Source organism: Diabrotica undecimpunctata, chromosome 9, assembly GCF_040954645.1.
Source record: "Diabrotica undecimpunctata isolate CICGRU chromosome 9, icDiaUnde3, whole genome shotgun sequence".
Classification (NCBI taxonomy): Eukaryota; Metazoa; Arthropoda; class Insecta; order Coleoptera; family Chrysomelidae; genus Diabrotica; species Diabrotica undecimpunctata.
Genome location: NC_092811.1, coordinates 125,917,202 through 125,930,866, shown reverse-complemented (window position 1 = coordinate 125,930,866; position 13,665 = coordinate 125,917,202). Strand labels below are relative to the sequence as shown.

Genomic DNA, 13,665 nt, shown 5'->3' with positions numbered 1-13,665 from the left:
CCAACACAGAAGAATTTAAAATTTTAAGAGGGGTGCGACAGGGGTGTATCCTATGCTCTTCAATCTCTATGTGGAGAACATTTTTGCAGAGGCACTGGAAGGCTCTGAGTGTGGAATAAAGGTAAATGGAATCCCGATAAATAACATTTGTTACGCCGACGACACAGTGATAATAACAGACAACGAACATGATATAAATAAAATAAACACGGCAGGAAAAATATATGGCTTGAAGATAAATGCTGGAAAAACTAATTGCATGGCAGTAAGAAAAAACGAACTTTTAAGAATACAACTGCAAGTAGATAATGCTCCAATCTATCAAGTGAAAACATTTAAATACTTGGGAATGATGATGAATGACCAATGGGATCCTCAACAAGAAATAAAATGCCGTACCGAACAAGCAAGACAAACTTTTATTAAATTTAAACCGCTACTATGTAACCGCAATTTTTCCTTCAATCTCCGCTACAGGATGGTTAAATGCTATGTATGGTCCATATTGTTATAGGCCATGGAAACATGGACGTTAAGAGCACCTTCCATTATTAAGTCTAATAAGCCTATTAAGCCTTCGAAATGTGGCGTTGCGAAGAATGTTCCGCATACCATAGACAGATAGAATGAGAAACGAGGAAGTCTTAAGAAAGGCAAATACTGAGAGAGAACTACTTAGTTTGATCAAGGTACGAAAAATTGGATACCTCGGCCATATTCTGAGTGGAAAAAAATACGCATTCCCTCAACTAATCATCCAGGGAAAGATTGATGGCAAGAGAGGAGTAGGTCGCAAACAAATGTCGTGGCTACGGAACATAAAGAACTGGACAGGCATAAATAACACTGGCGATCTTTTGCATGCCGCAAAAGACAGACGTCTGGCCATTCGTCTGATAATTCGCCAACGCACTGTAGGTGCACGGCACTATAAGAAGAGAAGCACCAACCACCTGTTTTCTGATATACTCGATCAAGTGAAGTATGTAACGCTCAATTTTCCGTGACTGTCGTTCCAAGATAAACTTGTATGGTATCTATTGCTAACACTACTACTAAAAGGAACGGTATAATATCCTTATTTTATTAGCCTGTTTATAAAAATATATCAATTTTAGGCATAAATTATCAAAACACATTTATACAAGCCGATATACTCGACAATTAACTAGTTTTTTTTTGTTCCTAAAACATAAAAACTAATTCATTTGTTGTATACGATTTTATTATCTTGCAATACCAACCAGTCAACAAAAAAATCCAGACAAGTTTCTTAGGTGCTACCTAATTGTTTCGACCCGCCTACGTATTTCAGCAGTTGCTATCGGTTTATCAGTGTTAAATATTACACCCACTTTTAGGGTTCGCCTTATTAAAATTGTTCTGATTAGTCACAGCTCTAAACGTAAAATTCCAGTTTATTTCAATATTTCGCTGTGATTGGTATTTCAGATTTGAAACACACATAAAATGGCAAAACTAGTATTTATGATCAATCAACTTAACTGAACATTTAGGATTGTGCGGTGTTGACAATTGTATTTTTATTACAATAATAGTTTGTAGAAAACTCATAAATAAGTGGTGTGTTATTAAAAATATGAATGTTATTTTGTTATAATAGTCTCTTCTTCTTGTTCTTCGTTACAGAGATTAGGCATTTCTTGATTGTTTCGGCATCAAATTTGGCATCTAATTTTCGAGGAGTACAAACCTACAAACCCGAAAGTAGATTTTAATTAAATTAATTAGTTAAAAATAACAGAAAATATACAGTATTTCTCATGCGTGGATACGCTCTATACATAAGGGCTCAGATATTAATACGTCCACAGAGTCTCTGATGGATGAATTCCAGTCATCTGCACAGAAAATGGAATAAAACGTAAATGTCCAAAAGACCAAAATGTGGGTTGTACTGGGCCAAGCAACCAAATACGTAGACGAATAATAATTGACTGAATTGAATATTAATTAATAGACAGAAAAATTAAACAGTTCAATTAAACAAATTAAACATTCTATAAAACACTAAGGGTGGCCGCACACAGAAAGAGCAAAACTGTTTTAGTCAAAAACGTTTTTGTTTGAAACGAAAACGTTTTTGTTTCCACAAGAAACACTTTGTTTTCAAGAAAAACAAAATTTTTGCACAAACCATACTGCAATCAGTTTTATTAAAGATGTCAACAGATAACGACGAAATTTCACTAGTTTTCTGGCAGTGGTTCCTTCTACAGGACAAAAAACGCAAAATAAAAGATAATTTTGGGTGCATCCTATAAATGAGAAAAGAATCTGGCCTCAATCAGTACAATTAATTTTTCTGCGTCCACTTCCATGATACACACAATGTAAACAAGCAAAATATCGCTGTTTCCACATGTGTTTCTTGTTGACTACTCGAGCGGTTTCAAGAGAGAAATTCCAAAAACACGTTGCGCCTGCGTACATTGAAATGTTTCGATGCAAAACGACGATTCGGTAATGAACATCAAACAGACTGACTAAAACTAAATGAGCCTAAACATGCTTTAGACACACGACTAATCAGTGTGCGTCAGCTCATTTCATTTATATGGAAACATCAGCATCAGACTCGTTTAGTCAAAACCGTTTTTGACTAAAACAGTTTTGCTCTTTCTGTGTGCGGCCACCCTAATAAGACCAAAAAGTGATAATATGAAACGATAACAGAAACGTGGTCACTTACACAGAAGGACCAAGAACTGCCTAAATATTTCGAGCTAAAAATCCTTTTTCTTCGGCTTTTTCCCATTATGAGTTCGCCGTTTTCATCTTCTACAGCACTCTATTTTCCCAGTCACTTTCTCAGAGTTGATCTTTCATAGCATTTCCTATGTATGTTCTCGATCTTGTAACAGGTCTTCCTCTGTCTTCTTTCCGCCAGGTCCCAGTCCCATATTCTTTTCGGCCACCTGTGCTCTGGAATTCTTTGTACATACCCGTACCACTGCAGGGCTCTGTTTTCCAACTTTTTTGTAATTAAGCATTCTACTTCTGAAATCGAAAATGCGAAAAATCCTAAGATGATTAGGATGACAAAAAAAAAGGTTTGTGGCGCAGTAGTTGCAACTTTAAGTTATAAAGAAGTTTCGGAGAACCTGACATTGTAAAATTCATTAAGGTAGCATGCCTTAAATGGATATTACATGTAACCAGGCGATGGAGAGGTGCAACGGTCGTAAAAGTCAGGGATTCTACAGTATTCACTGCCTTTTCTTGCTCAACCGTTTTCATCCGTCTCTGTTGTCCCATTCTCCATCGTTTAGGCCTCTTTTACTCATGGCGTCGTCTACTTCGTTCCTCCAGGATCGTTCTCTTTTCCTCCTTCCTATGGGGCTCCTTTCGGGGGGCTCCGTTCTCTTTATCCATTTGCTGTCGCTAGTTCCTCCTACATGTCCATACCACTTTAGTTTTTTTGTTTTATATATGTTAGTATGTCTGTTTCTATTGATGTTCTTTGCTTTATTTCATCATTACTTCTCCTATCCATTCTTGTTACTCTGCAGCATCTTCGCAGGTATTCCACCTCTGTTGCTACTATCTTACTGTTGTTTTTCTTGTTTATAATCCAATTTTCAGCCCCATATGTTTTAATACTTTGCACTAATGTAATAAATTTGTGTTTTTGTCTTCATATTTAGGTGTTTATTCCACCATACTGAGTTAAGTTGTCGGATTGCTGCTCTTGTTTGTCCTAATCTTTGCTAAATTTCTTCCTCTGTTGTTGCCTTTGTCGTGATTATAAATCCCAAGTATTTGAATTAACCTTTTCTTTGATTTTTACGTTGTCGTCAATCTGTAGATCTTCTATGTCTTCTTGACTCCTATATAGGTACTCTGTTTTCGCGAGATTAATATCTAGGTCAGCCTTGGTATATTTTTGGAGCCCTTTTGTTGTGGTGAAGTCTGCTATGATTCTTGTTCCCATTTTAATGGACACTTTATTTTCTTTATAAAAAGCTTTTGTAGCTTCTATTAGTTCCGTCTGTATTTCTAATTTGTACATTGCCTCCCATAGTTCTGATCTTGGTACAGAGTCATACACCTTTCTCAGGTCCACAAATACCAAATGTATATATCTATTTTTTCCTTTTTTCTTTTCCAACAGTTGTTCCAGTGTGTGTATGTAGCCTATGCATGATCTTCCTGCCGTGAAGCCTGCCTGATCCTCCCCGCTCTATCTTTTTTCGCAGTATCTTCCCATATAATCTTCCTATTGATGATATTACGCTTATTCCTCTGTAGTTTTTGCATCGTTTCTATCTCCTCTCTTAAATATAGATATCATAAATGACTCCGTCCATTCCTTTGGGGACTGTTCTCCATTTGTGGCTTTCTGAAATATCCATTTTATCACCCGGTGTAATTTTTTTGAGTCGTACTTTATAAGCTCAGGCGAGACGCTTCCAGGTGCTTTCTTATTTTTGATTGCTTTTTTCATTTCCCTATCTGTTATTTCCATTTCTTGTTGTGGGGATCTGCTTTGTCTTCGCCTGTTTTCTTTTGTGGTCTTTGTTTTCTTAACAGTTTCTTGTAATAGTCCTTCCATTCTTTGTCCTGTATATTTCCCAATTTAATTTTTTCTTTTGAGTTTTGTTTCAATCCTCTCAGTACTTTCCACGACTCCAAACTCTTGTACCTCCTATGTATGTTATAATATTTAAGCACGTTTTTTCCTATTCTTCATTCTTTTGTTGTGTTATTTGTTTTTCACTTCTCTATCTTTTTCTCTATATTCTTCATAAACTTCATCGTTGTTTGTAGTCAGCCATTGTCTGTATAGCTGCTTTTTTCTTTAATTATTCTTTTTGTTGGTTCCTTTATTTCATAATAGTGCTGATTATCTGTTATATTTTGTTTTCTCTCCAATGGCTTCCGATGCTGCTTGTTTTATACTCGCCTTTATATGCTCGTATATTTCTTCGATGTTGCCGTGTCTGAATTATATTAATTTTTGGTCTAGACGTTGTTTGTATAGTTCTCTTATTGATTGTTCTTGGAGTAGTTCTATATTGTATTGTTTTTCTCTTATAGTGTTCAACGGTTCTTCCATAGAAGGGGTCTTATTATTTTCCAATTAGTGCCAATTTTTGCTGTCAGTAGTTTATGGTCAGTTTCACATTTTGCTCCTTTTCTGACTCGGACAAAATTCGGTTGTAATTCTCGGTTCACTTTTATTTATTTCTTTATTTTAACTAGACTATTAAAGAGCCTTTTATAAATTAAAATTTACGATGACTAATTACTATCATTAAATTAGTTTTTATTGGTTTGTTTTATCTGTTACAAATTGATAACAACTTAACTCACTAAAAAATAGACCTTTCAGTTTAGTGTAAAAAGATTAAATAACCTGATAAAACTATTTATAATAAATAAAATATTTTATGGGTATTTAACACCTATTTTACAGTTTAGTTTTAATAGGCGGTATTTTTATTACCTACGAATAAAACAGTTTCATTTAAAAACAAGCAGCCGATATTTTTTATGTATATTTCAATATTTGTGTGAATCTTTGCTTTTCTTAAAAATGTGGAACAGATGTTTATTATATCTAGTTTATTTGGAATTGGACCTAGACGGAAACAAGACGTTCTGATATAGAAATGGAGATCGTGATACTTATAGAGTTATAAGGTGGTAAGTGAAAAGTCTAATTGGAAAAATTGAGCAAATGAAATAGAACTGGGTGAAATACGTGGCATAACCAGAAAACGAAAGACAGACGAGAACCATTGTGCAAAGAAGACCACGAGATCACAGTCGTAGTACAGGAAGGCCACAAAAACAGTCGCTAGACGACATAAAAAGCCAAAGTCGGGAGAAACTGGCATCAAATAGCACAAAACAGGGAAGAGTGAAGAACTCATGGGGAGGACTTTGTCCAGGAGTAGTTGCAAACTGACTGAAAAGAAAAAGCATAAGAGTATCAAGTCAGATTTTATGACAAGATATGAAGAGAAAACTTCGTCAATATTGATTTTAAACATATAATGAAGCAGTCATTGACCCAGATCTTGTATATTTTTGAATCTGCTGGTTTTTAAATACGTATAAACGATGATGATTTTATCCTAACAGAATCAACTGGCTTATGGCAAAACAAACATGGAAGCTCATTTATTGTTATCCTCTTTAATTTTGTCACTGGTAGAAGTAGTGTCCTTGTTTACGTTTCCTGAATAAAACACTATAAGAGTATTTTATTATTTATAAAGCTTTCTTCGCTTTGAATGTAGAAAAACGCTGTGGTATAAAATACGCGGCGATTCCTGGAAAGGAGATAAAAGAGGAAGAAAACGAACCGACACAGATGCTAGAATCATCGTTTTCTTTGTCATTAAGTATCTTCTGTGTAAACATTTTAGACCATTGTGCATGCTGAACTCCCTGTGGCACTTGCTTCAATAGGATACCAGTTTTAGCAAGTTTATCTTTGTATATAAATAAAGTGGTATAACTAATTTTTGGTTTATATTTTTTTCTTTCCAGATACGGGGGACCAGATACCTACCAAGTTGTGGATAAATTCGTCTTAGACTGGGGTAGTTACTTAGCGGCAAATAAAAGCGTGATCTATGCAGCTATAGATGCTCGAGGCTCTGGTTTACGTGGCGATAATCTATTATTTGCAGGATATAGAAACTTGGGAACTGTTGAAGTTATTGACCAAATTAATGTTACAAAGTAAGTGATAATAGTTGCAGTACTTTACAATTTTGTCTTGTTATTATATTATGTTATATATTTCTCCATATTTCTCCTAATTGTATTAGGATTCAATTTTATGTTCCTTGCTAATAACCTCAGAGGTTAATGCGGGAGTGTTTGTAAATAAAAAAAGAATTTTATGTTCCTTCTAATTTTTGTCTGCTATTTTCCTATTATTATTAAATCTTTGTGGGTCAAATTTTAGCCAGATGCGCATGACCAGAAAGGAGAAAGTATCCGCATGAAATGTCCGGTCTGTATTGCATTGAATGACAATTAAAAAGCCTCTTGATATATATATTTTTTCAGTGATTCTATAGTATTCACTGCCTTCCCTCGCTCAACCATTTCCATCTCTCTGTTGTGACATTCTCCATCGCTTAGGCCTCTCTTACTGGTGTCGTCTACTTCGTTCCTCCAGGATCTTCGGGGCCGTCGTCTTTTCCTCCTTCCTATGGGGCTCCATTCGGTTATTCACTTTATGCATCTGCTGTCGCTAATTTTTCATACATGTCCATACCACTTTGGTCTTTTTTGTTCTATATATGTTAATATGTCTGTTTTTATTGATGTTCTTTGCTTTATTTCGTCATTACTTCTCCTATCCATTCTTGTTACTCTGCAGCATCTTCGCAGGCATTTCATCGCAGGCTGTTTTTCTTGTTTATAATCCAATTTTCAGCCACATATATCATAATACTTCGCACTAATGTTTTATAAATCTGTGTTTTTGTCTTCATATTTAGGTGTCTATTCCACCATACTGAGTTAACTTGTCGGATTGCTGTTCTTGTTTGTCCTAATCTTTGCTTAATTTCTTCCTCCGTTGTTGCCTTTTTCGTGATTATAAACCCCAAGTATTTGAATTTATACTTTCCTTTGATTGTTACGTTGTCGTCAATCTGTAGATCTTCTATGTCTTCTTCACTTGTAGATAGGTAATCTGTTTTCGCGAGGTTAATATCTAGGCCAGCCTTGGTAGATTCTTCTTGTTGTTTCTTTATGATGTAACTGACGTTTTCTTGATCTTGTGCAATCACTACTTGATAGTCTGCAAAGCCTAACATATATATGTATTTGTTTCGTACTGGTACTCTACTTTCATGCTTCCATGCTTTCACATTTTCTTTTCCATGTGGTCAAGGCTTTCTCTAAGTATATTTTGAATAGAGTTGGAGATGTGGAACAACCATGCAGGAGCCCTTTTGTCGTGGTAAAGTCTCCTATGATTCTTGTTCCCATTTTAATTAATGGACACTTTATTTTCTTTATATACTTGGAGCTTTTGTAGCTTCTACGAGTTCCATCTGTATTTCTAATTTGTACATTGCCTTCCATAGTTCTGACCTTGGTACAGAGTCATACACCTTTCTCAGGTCTACAAATGCCAAACGTATATTTCTATTTTTTGCTTTTTTCTTTTCAAACTCATTCAAAATTTTAAATATATTTTTGAATTAAATATATCCCTAATTCCATGTATATTTTTATATTGCGTTCTCATCTCTTTTACATGTTATGCTATTCTTTTAGACTGTTACAAAAAACATTACCTTACGTTGATTCCTCAAGAACCGCCATTTGGGGCTGGAGTTATGGAGGATATGCTTCAGGTATGGCTCTAGCAAAGGATACAGAAGGTATTTTTAAATGCGCGATATCAGTGGCTCCTGTAACTGATTGGACTCTTTATGGTAAGCTTTTGCGTTTGTATAATCTTATAATGTTAATTGTAATAGTGTAGTATGTATTAAAGTTTAGTTAATTTGTATAGATCTTCTTGGAATTCAAGTTCTTAAAAAACAATTCGATGTAAAATTGCACTAAAGATTTTCAATAGTCACAAACCCTTCAGCGCGGAGTTATTAAAAATTGCGTCAATTACATCTAGAACATGTAACAATTGAATAAATATATACTTAGTATACGAGCGCTAATGCCGTGGAAAGCAGGATGCATAATTTCCAAATTATACGTGACTGCAGTTACGCCGTATTGAGATTACTTTGTTCGCATTGTCAGCGCTACGTATAAATTAATATGTGCTAAGTGTAAAGCGTGAACTGCGCACGTACGTACGTTCGTCAAAGTTAGCTCTGTCTTTCAGTTTAAACTCTAGCGCTGCGAAAAATAAACAGAGAACGCATTCGGAGTAAAGAAGATAGCAAATGCGTTCGGATTTTAAAATTATTTTATTATGGAACTACGACTGGGGGAGGGTCAATTGAACTCAATAGGTATTGAAATTTAAATAATTAGGAGTAATTATTCCACGTAATATTATGTGATAAAAATTATTGATTTTTATTGTTTTTAAAGATGAAATATATTATAAAAAATTGATATTTAGATATCAAATTATTAATAAAATCATTTTAACATAATTTAACATGTTTGAAAACTAAAAGCAATAAAAAAGTTCACATACAGATATTGCACAAAATTGCAAAGAAATACATAGCTAAGTAATTCTAGGTATGTCCTTAACAAAACAAGAGAAAGTAAACTGACTGTTAGAAAGTTTATAATATATAAATGGTCATTTAATTTTATAATCAAGTTAATCTTCCAAAACCAGAATTTTATTAATAACATAACTAGTTCATTTTTAAATTAAAAAACCATCTCCGTCGACCATCATCTTTTTTTTATATAATCATTATAGCATTGTATACATCATATTGAAATATAAAAATAAAATAAATTGTTTAATCGTTCTTTTTTTCCTCTAAAACCTCCGTATTCTAACTTACAATCACTTATTATCACTATCAGCGTCATCGTTGTCATCATCATCATCATCCAAGTTAATTATCACTTTCTCCGTAACTAAGTCCACTGCCGGTGCGCTTTTCATAAAAAACTGTTCTGTCTGTTTGGCATTTTCACACCGTGATTTCCATTCATCCTCTGAAAATGTCTCAAAAAATTGATTACATAAAACCTCCACATCTTTAAAGTTAAAACTTACATTCCGTTGTGCAACATAGTTTTTTATGGATGCCTAAACTAACTCAATGGGGTTTAACTCGGAATGGTAAGGTGGTAGTCTTAATACCGAATGTCCATTTTCCTCTAGAAGTTTATCTATTTCATATGATTTATGATGACGTTGATAAAATTTTGCTAAAGTGTATAGCTCGGCTCTTAACATATCATCTGTAAATGGTATATTTCTCTTTCTTAGCCACTCTTTTATTTCATCTTTTTTTGATGCAGCCTTTATATTTTTTCACTTTGAACATTATGGTATGGGGCATTATTAATCACTAATACACTTTGTGCTGGTAAATTCGGTATCAACATTTCCACTAGCTACTTTTTATAATTTTGAAAGTTCATCTGACTATGGTAATCACCAGTTTTTAAATTTGATTTAAATTTTAAGTAGGAATTTTTTATGAACCCCATTTCTCCCCCTGCATGAACTATTATTAACCTCTGTCCCTTAGAGATAGGCTTACGCCAACCATCGTGAGAATCATCATTCCAACTTTTATTGAATGTGCGATAAGAGTGGATGTATGTTTCGTCCATGTATACTATAGGACGATTTTCGTTTCTGTAACTCTTAATACTTCGCAAAAAAGCTATCCTTTTTTATTGGATGCCAGGTTTTTCCATAAGAAATTTTTTCTTTGTCAACAGAAACCAATTTTATGTAATACTTTTCGTAAACTTCCATACGATCCTGTGTAATTAATTTTATTGACAAATTTCCTGTGTATGCCTCTCAACGTAGGAACTTTTTTTTCGTGGACGTGAAAATTTATTACAAATATCCGAAGAATTTCCTTACCCATATTATTCAACTTAGTTTTGGTCGCACTTTTTTGTCTTTTAATATTAGGTGTATGGAACGAATCACTTTCACCGTCTTCAACTGATCTCATTTCATTTGAAATTTGCTTTACAGAACCAACACTAACACCAGTTACGCGCGAAATACGTTCTTGAATTTTCGTTAGTTCTATTGTCGGATGTTTAGCCTCCGCTTTTCGTCTCATAAAATATATCACATTTGCTATAATTTCATGAGATTGACCACTCAAAACTTAACGATGAACTTTTGATTTAAATTCCATTGTAACGGAACCGGATTAATAAGTCCTACACCAGTGTAATTGATATGCGTCTGATCTGTTTGCTTCTGCTAACAAAATTGAACTGAGTATATTCGGGCTACTGACGGATCCTCCCCTCCAAATTTATATTCTTATCAAAACTCAGAGACATTGCAATTCTTGACGAGCTGTACTAGTAACGAGACCGTCTACGCCACTTGTAACGGTTTAATTTGATTTTTGAATTTTAAAAGAGCGAAAACTGGATAAACACGAACAGTTTTCGTTTAGGGTAAACAGAATTCAGGTAAGAACAACAGTAGCATTTACTAATTTTCTAACTATTGTAACAGTGCATCACGACTCCAGTGAATCAAACAAAAAAAAACTATTTGTTATAAAACCAAAAACTATTTGTTATTACTGCTATGTTATTAACATATTTACATTCAAAATAAAACTGGATGCTCAACTTGATGAATAGGCACCAGGTAGGGGAGAGGGGGGCAAGTTGTTACACGGGCAAGTTGTTACACAATTATTTTAAAACGCAGCAAGTATCATGAGTTGCCGATATTTTATGGATATGGAAAGTTGGGTCAACCGACCCGTCATCTGTGAACGGATATTGATACTCAAGTCAGACATCCATCATAGTGTTATTGCTTAGAATGTGGTTTCGGGTCTAAAACTGTACCAAAGAATATAGACGCTAAGCGTCTATATTCTTTGACTGTACCGTTGTCAGGTGGCTTTTGTTTTTATTTGTGAGAAATTGGTAAGTAGTATAAATATGTGTATTATATAGTTTTGAAGCGTATATATTTCTCGTTATTGGCATGCTATTGTTAGTAATTGATTCTCAATATTTACCAAAAAACGTTGACTTAACCTCATTTCGTACACGTGAGGCCAGTTATTACAATAATCTGGGGCCAGGTTGTTACTGTAACAACTTGCCTCGAACACGTTAATGTAAGAATATATCGAAATACCTACAATGGTTACAATATGGTTACCATAATTTATGATTTCACTAAAAATCCAATATTATGATCAGACATATTTTGTAGATAGTAATTTGTTTGTAATGAATAGCATAAGCATGTTAGAAACACAGATTAGGTTTTATTAAATTTTTCTATCATGAAATTGTTTTGGTTGTTTTCAGATAGCTTTACATGGTGCGAACGTATACCAAGAAAACCACAAGGGGTATTATTCCAACCGAACAATTTGAAAGGGCGGCGCAATCGGTTTTACAAGAACACTTGTCAATTAGGGATGCTGCTACTCGCTGTGGAGTTAATTTTATGACATTGCACCGCTATATGAAAAGAAAATCAAACTTAGGTGCTGAAAACAGTAACAAGAACTTAGTCGGCTACGCTACGGCCAGAAAAATATTTAACAATGCTGAAGAAGAGGAACTTGCCGAATATACTGAGCATTCTGCTAAAATTTATTACGGTCTTACAACTTCTGATTTGCGAAAATTTGCATTTCAATATGCAACAGCCAACCAAATATCTGTTCCGGAAAATTGGAAGGCTAATGAAATAGCTTCCAGAGACTGGCTATATGGATTTTTGAAGAAGCATCGAACTTTATCAGTCCGGACACCTGAAGCTACTAGTATGGGTCGAGCTACCGCGTTTAATCGTCATAATGTGTCACAGTTTTTTAACAATCTCGGCGAAGTTTATGATAAATATAAATTTGAGCTCCAAGAAGTGTACAATATGGACGAAACTGGACTTACAACTGTCCAAAGGCCTACAAAAATCATTGCAAAAAGGGGAACTAAGCAGGTAGGTGCTATCACATCTGGAGAAAGAGGTCAACTTGTTACTTTGGCATTAGCTGTCAACGCAACTGGAAATTTTGTACCTCCATTTTTAATATTTCCGAGAAAGAAATTCAAAGATGTTATGGTAGCCAATGGACCTCCTGGTTGTGTAGGTGCGTCTCATTCCTCTGAATGGATGACATGTGATAACTTTTTGTTGTTTATGAAACATTTCGTCCAGTTTGTACGATGTAGCAAAAAAAAACCCGTTTTGATGGTATTAGATAATCACGAGTCTCATTTGTCTATTCCGGTGTTGAATTTTTGCAAAGAAAATGGAGTGGTTCTTTTAAGTTTCCCGCCACATACATCACACAAGTTGCAGCCGCTTGATAGGACGGTATTTGGCCCACTTAAAAGATATTTTAATAGTGCTGCAGATGCATGGTTAAGATCTAATCCCGGTAAAGTAATGAACATTTACGATATACCTATCGTTCTTAAAGATTCATTTCCTCTTGCTGTTACACCTCTCAATATACAAAAAGGATTTAGTGTGACAGGAATTTGGCCATACAACAGAGAAATTTTTCATGATGATGAATTCTTGCCTGCAGAGGTAACAAATAGGCCAATAACAGAAAATATAAACGCAACAGTAGTCATAGATCCGGCACCTATTGGCACCGAAACACATAGAACTCCTTCCCAACAGCAACCTTCTACAAGCACAGATTTTAACTTGGCGATAAATGAACCTGTCGATTCACCTACTCATATAACGCCCCAGGAGTTGAAGCCTTATCCAAAAGCAATGCCAAGGAAATCCAAAGGGGGTCGGAAGAAAAGAACTTCCGCTGTTTTGACTGATACTCCCATTAAATCAGCTTTGGAGGAGGAAGAAAAGGCAAGACAAAGAAAAAAAAATGTGGGGGCAACCAAAAAAACATATCAGGTGAATCAAGAAACAAGGTAAAAACTACTGTTAAAAATGTAAGAAACGGACCGTCATTACCAAAAACACCTTCAAAAAATCAGATTCTGAAAGCTCGGAAGAGGATGAGGAATCGA

The 13,665-nt window shown here is 34.8% G+C and overlaps 1 protein-coding gene across 1 annotated transcript in view; it reads left to right on the top strand.

Annotated features, from left to right (window-relative positions):
- The window catches only part of ome (dipeptidyl peptidase 4 omega), a 58,983-nt gene that overhangs the window by 37,797 nt on the left and 7,521 nt on the right, over positions 1-13,665 (top strand). Inside the window, exons 12-13 of the mRNA XM_072545200.1 lie at positions 6,523-6,717; positions 8,275-8,435. Of these exons, the coding sequence (XP_072401301.1) occupies positions 6,523-6,717; positions 8,275-8,435 (356 nt within the window). The remainder of the gene's footprint in view (positions 1-6,522; positions 6,718-8,274; positions 8,436-13,665) is intronic.